This window comes from Oryza glaberrima, chromosome 6 (genome assembly GCF_000147395.1).
Source record: "Oryza glaberrima chromosome 6, OglaRS2, whole genome shotgun sequence".
NCBI lineage: Eukaryota > Viridiplantae > Streptophyta > Magnoliopsida > Poales > Poaceae > Oryza > Oryza glaberrima.
Genome location: NC_068331.1, coordinates 7,557,639 through 7,565,076, shown reverse-complemented (window position 1 = coordinate 7,565,076; position 7,438 = coordinate 7,557,639). Strand labels below are relative to the sequence as shown.

General features: G+C 44.1%; 1 protein-coding gene across 2 annotated transcripts; it reads left to right on the top strand.

Moving 5' to 3' along the window:
- Positions 1-4,058: 4,058 nt before the first annotated feature.
- On the top strand, positions 4,059-6,912 carry LOC127775910 (microtubule organizer protein 1). 2 transcript variants are annotated; one of them, XM_052302223.1, is made up of 9 exons: positions 4,059-4,277; positions 4,367-4,536; positions 4,631-4,693; positions 4,845-4,864; positions 4,973-5,017; positions 5,486-5,553; positions 5,634-5,773; positions 6,005-6,093; positions 6,206-6,912. In XM_052302223.1, the coding sequence occupies exons 1-9, from the start codon at positions 4,181-4,183 to the stop codon at positions 6,327-6,329; spliced, it is 816 nt and encodes a 271-aa protein (XP_052158183.1). In that variant the 5' UTR covers positions 4,059-4,180; the 3' UTR covers positions 6,330-6,912. The 2 variants fall into 2 exon arrangements, with proteins under 2 accessions (XP_052158183.1, XP_052158182.1); XM_052302222.1 differs by having other exon boundaries at positions 6,005-6,911.
- The last annotated feature ends 526 nt before the right edge of the window (positions 6,913-7,438 follow it).

The following is a 7,438-nucleotide window of genomic DNA, read 5'->3' as shown; positions in this document are numbered from 1 at the left end:
ATTGAACGACGACTCGGCGCAAGCAACGGAATTAAGCAGCACGAACCGATCGAGATATGCATCATCGCATCACAACACATCGCTCGTACTAGCAATCAACCAAACGCGCGCACGCGATGGATGCAATGCCAATAATCAAATCGGCGCGCGCTTGCGCTTGTGATCTTGTGATGAAAGCGCGATGACGACCACCACCACCTGACAAGGCCGGCAAAGGCAGGGCGTCCATGCATTGAAGATGATTTTTTTTTTTTTTTGCAACTCAAGTGTAATATATGTACATATATGAGAAAATATATATGTAGTGTAAACCTGGAAATTACCGTTTCTTTTAAAAATAGATGTCTAAGATTCGTCCACGTATATCATCATGAGTAAAAATTTTACTTACTCAAGAATAAATCTGCAAGTAAAATGTTTACTCGTGATAATGTGGACTAATCTCATACGTTTATTTTTGATAGGTTTTAAGTTTCCATTACATATGTCGTTTTCACAATATATTTTCCCTATATACTAGGACTAGTATATATATGTTCTAAGCCAATTAATGTTTTATTATTGAAATTCATTCTGGATTTGAAAGAAAAGTAAAACATCATGATTAATTGAGATCTGTGATCGACGTACGCACGAACCTCAAAGCAAATCCAATCGCGCTGTAAATTGACTTTTCTATGAGCTTCGCCGTCGTTCGGGCGACAGAGATTGGGGGAAGTTGCTCGCCGCGCTAGCTAACGCCGGACTGTCCTGTCCTATGCTCCCTGGCTGATTTGCTCTCCATCAGTCTTCATACATTCGGAATGCAGCCATTCTTTGCTGCTAATGTTAGGCTGTGTTTAGTTCAACGTAAAGTTTGGATTTTGGTTGAAATTAGAGATGATGTGACTGAAAAGTTATGTGTATACAGGTTGATGTGATGAAAAAGGACTGAAGTTTGGATCCAAACTTTGGATCTAAACACATCCTTAGAGCAAGTTTAATAATATAGCCAACTACTGACTCTAATTCATCTACAGCTAATCTAATAGCCCATTCATACAATAGTTATATAGTACACTATCAATACTTGGTCCCACTTATCATAAACATACTGCGTCTTGGAGTCCCTGCTACAGCTGGCTATAAATCTGTAGCCCGCTGCTCTTCTCTTTCCTCATTTATTTTCTTAAAATATATTTACAGCTGGCTTATAGCCTGCTATTACCTGCTCTTAGTACATGGCTGACCGATCGGCGACGGCACGAACAGTGTAGATCATCATCATGTGACCCCGTCCTGAATCATCCTACGGACGTAGTAAGCTACATTCAAATGGTAGTACGCTTTCTCTCATATAATTGAGATGTAAATTGTGAGTGTCCTAAGTTTTCCAAAATATATTAACATAATAGAAACTGTTATATTTTGGAACGAAGAAAACATTAAGTTTTTAGAAGCTTATGCTGGTGTTTTTACATTCGGAAGTTTTGACAAATTAACTTTTTTACTAAACTTATTCTAAAAATAAACCGTACCCGACACGTTGTTTCTAACTAGTACCGGTTTGGCAAACATTGTAAATACACTAAAATTACATATGTAATTTAGGGACTTATAATGTAAATATATACCTACTATTTTTTTATGAAAAATATGGCGCCATAAATATAACTACACCCTTATTATCAAAAAAAAAAAATCGGGTGGTTCTTGTCCTGGGCATATATGTATGGCTAGCTCGCTAAATCCAAGGTAGTAGGAGATCATCTGAACAAGGAGGTGACTGATATGTAGAAACAAAAAGGGGAAGATACTGAACACCTTCTTATTGATCATTTCATTTGCCTGCGGTTGCATGTGTCGGCCAACTAACGAAGGCGTGTGTTTGTGTGTGATTAGCGGGTGAGACGTGATTTGATAGGTAAGCAATTGCTTTCTAGTTGTAATCAAGCTCGATCGAGAAGCTGCTGCTGCTGCTGCTGCTGCTGGTGCTGCAGGTTTGGGTCCTGTACTTGCGTTTAGATATATAGTTCTGTTCGGCCCGTGTGAGACCCGCACCGAATTTATATAATTTTCGTGTCTCATATAGACGTGTTGAGGCTAATCATTCCAAGGAAAAATTAAGTAGCTGGTCCCTCGTTTCGATCAAGCCCATATTTTAGGAAAAATTTGGAGCATAAGGCGAAGAGGGATATGTTGATTTGCTTTTGGTCCCGAGGGATGTAGGTTAAAGGCTATGATTGGATAGATTATGAAGAAAAAATTGCTAACATGGATGAATTTGAAAAAGTTATCGAATAAGCAATGCTGATGTAGATATTTTTTTCGAGAAATCACACTTCTGAAAGCATGGCACATATAATCCATACCTCCATTGGAGATTGTTTAGAATGCGCCCTCAATCATGAGACCAAACTTGGCTGGTTCCTTTTCTTTAGCTCTAAACATCTCATCTGCTCAATTGCTCAAATGACCGATTTTCTGACCATCTACTTCAAATGCTGCATAGTCAACAAAATACATGACAAAATGAATTTAAATTCTGGGCCTAATGCTGTTGACCCTATGGCCCAAAAAATGATGGATGCAAGAGACTTGAAAATGAGATGAAGAAAAAGTCCATTTGGCCTCTCTCAACCATAGATTGAGTCTTATTCTCGTCGTTCATCTACAAAGCCGGATATAGAGCTCCCTTCAACTATAACAACCAGGTCAATTTACCCTCCTAAGTGTTTTGGATGACGGTTTTATTCTACGTGGAATGTTAATCCAATCAACAAAATACACTTGCTTATGTGCCAACATGGTAAGAAAAAAAGAAAAGAAAAGAACCCCAACGGGACCATATGTGTTTCCTCCTCTAAACAGAACCTACATGTCATTCTCCTCCCATTGTTTCTCTCTCCTCTCTTTTATCAATCTCACGGCATCAATCGCACCCTACGAGAAAGTTTACTAGCTCCAAATCATCTATAGTCAATTTATACAATAGTTACCTATACACATATACTACACTATTAATACCTGATCCCACCTGTCATATAAACATTGCGTCTTGGAGTTCGTGCTACAGCTGGCTATATTTGTAGCCCACCGCTCTTCTCTCTCCTCTTTTATCTTCTTAAAATATGGTTGTAGCTTGCATATAGTCTGTTATTATACCTGCTCTAATGATTGCAACTATCGAGCTTGAGCTCCTCTATCTGCTCACCCCAGCATGCGTTAGGTTATCATCTTTGCCTTCTGCCGCCATAGCAGTCGCCGCCTCAATTCCCCAAAGCTGCTGCATCATTGACACGAGCTTGCTGTTAATTTGAGCCCCTCTCGGGCTGTTCTACTCCCTTTCGATGGCATCGTGGCTTCTCGCATTCCCTCTTGTGGAGCTGGCACCATAGGTTGTTAGGAAATCCAGCCGCATCACTCCTTCCCTATGCTCCAGTGAGCGGCGATGGGGATGGTCCCCGAGGCAAGGGCTATTACGGAAAGTCGTCGAGGCCTCCGTGGGAAGCCGCTTCCCCCACCGCCTCAAGTGCCACCAACTTCCCATTGCCCAAACCTGAGTCGCGGGATTACCTAGATCTGAGCTTGACCTCCAACACCTTGAGAGGGACATCCCGTACCACCCGGCCTCCCCGACACCACCTCCGTAATCATTTGTCACGACGGACGTGCAGTGACATCACATGGGCACGGAGAAATGGAAGTGAGTAAAGAGGGGAAGAGGTGGAGGAAGAAGTTATAGATTGGGACTTGTCGTTTTTTTTCTAAATATGATGACGCGTCGGATAAATACTGGGTCAACGTGCCACTAGACACCATGTATAACGAAACCACTTTCCAAACCACTCGAGAAGGTAAATTAATCTAGTTTTTATAATTGAGGGGGCTTCTCCAGGTTTACGGTTAAGGGATGAGTTAGATTCGGCCTATAGTTGAGGAGGCTAATTGGACATTTTCTTTAAACCTACTTAGGCTTCTTTTGGTGGGCTGATTTGGCTCATACATGCAGGGCCCCCAACATATATATTTGGGCCCACAGGGCTACGTCAAGCGGGCTGTTCGGCCTCTCACGCAAAAGCACAACGAGCCCCACTCTCTTCCGCTCATCTCGAGGCGGGAATAGGCTCCACCGAACCTTCTAGAAGCTTCGGGAAGGACGTCCCTGCCGCGTCGCTCTCCTCCTCTCCACCCTCTCCCGATGGCTGCGTCGTCGGCGGCGGCCGGGGCGGGCGGCGAGCCCCAGAAGCAGCTCCTCTCCATCATCCGCGACTTCGCCGCCGAGAAGTCCCACGGCGGTAAGCGAAGTCCTTCCACCTCTCGCCGCCGGCTGTCGCCGCCGCAGGGTTTTCGCGTGATCCGCTCGCGGCATCCGGGTTGCTTGCAGAGCGGAGGGTGACGGACCTGAAGCGGCGGCTCGACGACGTGCGCGCCGCCTCCGACGCGGCCGCGGCGGAGCTCGAGGCCGCCAAGCGCGCGCGGGAGGGCGCGGAGCAGGAGCTGCGCGGGGGCCAGGTGCAGGTCGCCATCGCCGCCGCGTCCATCCAGGCGCTCGAGGTCCCCCCCCCCCCCCTCCTCCCCATCGCTCGGTCGGAATTGGTGAAGTGATGCCTGATTCGATTTGGGGTTTATTTTGTTTTGGTGGGTTTAGGCGACGATCTCGCATCTCCAAGAGGAAATTTCGAAGGCGGGATCTGATCTGGACGCGCTTAAGGTCAGTAGTTTCGAATTTCATCTGCATTTTGATTTTCGCTGTTTGAGCTTGTTAGTGTAATGTGTTGCGCTGATTTGTTTGTGTTGGTTTGTATCATTGCAATCGGGAAATGGCGATGCGCTCTTGGTGTTTGATGTAATGTCTCCAAAAGGGCAAGGGAGACATTGAGAGGTGAGTAGTGGGGAGCTTTGTTGATTGCCCTTTTGCTGGTCTATTCATCGCCATTTCGGTGGATACTTTTGTTGCAAGCACCTAAGACATGCAACTTGCTCCTTGCAGGGATGAGTTCATCAGCCAGATGGATCAGTTAAACAAAAAGATAAGGTAACTAATGTTTGTTCTACCTGCATGTTGTTTAGCGACACATTGGACTTGCGACAACAGATATTGCATCTCTTGCTTCTTTGCTTGGAGCCATGCTTGATAATCTAAAAACCTATATGCTGGGTGCACTACTAGTCTGTATTAGGATCTTAGTTTAGGGCTTGGATAAGAGTATCAGTGGATGTCTTGTGGATCTCAAAATTCCTGAATGCACTAACTAAGGAGCATTGGAGAATGAATGCTTTAGGTTTTTATTACTGTGACTCATGTGGTAATAGCACCTACTTTTCAGATGTTTCAAGTGTTTTTTGCGGCGTGGTTGGTTTGGTGCTTCCAAACAATTCAGCGATGAACAGCACTGATTTTACGCTTGTTTATGATCATTTTGATTTGCTTGCTAGCTGAAATTTATCTTGTAAGAACTTCTTATTGGTTATCAAAAGATAAAACAATATTTGTCTTGTGCAGGCAGTTTCAACAAACAGTTTCTGTAGAGTTTAAAAGACAGAAGTGCTCTGAGCTGCCCTCAGGAGAAGGTAACTAGGCGCTCCCAATGTTCCTGAATTTTGTTTGAAGGTGTTTATAAGTATTGTTACTGAGATATTCACCATGGTAGGTCAACATGTCAGAGACATGAGCGAAATCGAGGAGTCAGAAGGTATTTTGAAAGATTTGATTGATAAGGTGAACAATGCTGATGCCGAGTTGCATGTCTTAGAAGAAGAGTATAAAAAAGATCTGCTCCATCATGATGAGGTTTATCTCTATTTCCCCCAAAATACTGCGTCCTATCCAAAGAACTGTCTTACACATGCAAATGACGATGGTGGTGTTAAACATGAAGCTAAATACTTTATTACTTTGTGGTACATGCGTCTGCTGATAAATTCTAACATGGGTTCGGAACATAATAGTAATAGTCCCTTTTTTCAAGTTTACCGTTCAATGATTTTATCAACCAGGACAGCTCCCTGTCATCACTTGCAGGTTCGTCGGGAGTTGGCTGATACCCAAGCGAAGAGAGCTCTTATGGAGGCTGTGATGGGAGAGACAAAGCAGCTGCAGGAGCTTGGAGAATATCCTTTTCTTGGGTTCGTTCAGAAGTTTTCGAACCCACTACATCTAGTGCTATTCCCTGTGCAAATTCACCAAGCGTTTTGCAAAAGGCGTTTCTTTAACGGGAAGCAAGCGGGCAGCCGAAATGGAGAAAGCGCACGCTTCGCTTGCGGAGGAGTTGCAGAGGCGGTACGCGTGCCCAGGCTGTGGAGTCAACAACATGGTTGGGTTGGAGGAGGCGGCGGCGGCCAGCTGAAGATGGCGCTCGCTGGTTGGTTGCTGTACATAGACAAAGCTTGACACAGATGACAGATGGGTGTGGAAGGTTTTGCTGTTGAATGGGTGTAGTAATTTGCACTAGTTCAGCTGAGTATAGCTGTTGGCATTTGTCTTCCCGGTATGATATATGGGATTTATGGGTAGAAGGATGAAATAGGTTAGTGGTTGGTCAGCCATTTTTTGGAGTCAATTACCCCACCAAAGTTTGGGGTTTTCTTTTGTAGCTGCAATGATTCGTCGATAGCTGATGGCCAGTAGATGGGATTATGATAGTTCGCAAACTCAACAGAATGCGCAAGAATCAGGCTTGCTGAGAAGAACCACTCCCAAGTTCAGTTTGCAAATTGCAAATCGCATGCATGGGCATTAGCACGCAATAATTTCTACTATTATAAAAATTAAAGATGTTTTTTACCGGAATTTTGGTACGTTATCCGTGTATGAGTTGGTTTTTAAGTTTATTTTCTTTTCGGAAATACATATCCGTATTTGAGTCGGTTTTTAATATCGTTCACTTTTGATAATACGGAAGGAATCATATAAGAAATCTATTTTAAAAAAACTCGCATGCTAACTTGAAACGATCGGACTCCTAACTGTAGCTTATGATTTTCTATATATATATATATATATATATATATATATATATATATATATATATATATATATATATGAAAATGATTATATACTCCCAGGAGTACGTACTCCTGCTCTCATCCACCGTCCATCAGTAACCAGCCGATCGAGCCCGCTAGCGGTTCCAGATTCCTAACCCGTTTTGAGTTTTTTTGGTAAATTTGTTTTCTCGTAATACTTAATCAAGCCGCACTAATCGGATCCATCCCGAACTGCTCGTCGCTTTCCCAGACGGTGGTGCTTACAAGCAAATCAGTAGATCGGGGAGGCGACGGCGACGCGATCCATCAGAGACTCAGGAGGCTGCAGAGTTCACCAGTGGCGGCGATGGCATGCCTGTCCAGGCGATGGGCCAAGCGTGACCGCGGCGTCTGCCGGAGGACGACAACAGCGATCCATCGGTAATCCTGTGAGCGCGGCCGGCGGCCGTGCGTCAACGGTGTCGAGATG

Bases quoted from the DNA above. Each gene is read 5' to 3' on its own strand.
- LOC127775910 (XM_052302222.1), top strand. From the start codon at position 4,181: ATGGCTGCGTCGTCGGCGGCGGCCGGGGCGGGCGGCGAGCCCCAGAAG. The intron at 5,018-5,485 runs GTAACTAATGTT...TGTCTTGTGCAG, and splicing joins CAGTTAAACAAAAAGATAAG to GCAGTTTCAACAAACAGTTT. The intron at 5,554-5,633 runs GTAACTAGGCGC...TCACCATGGTAG, and splicing joins TGAGCTGCCCTCAGGAGAAG to GTCAACATGTCAGAGACATG.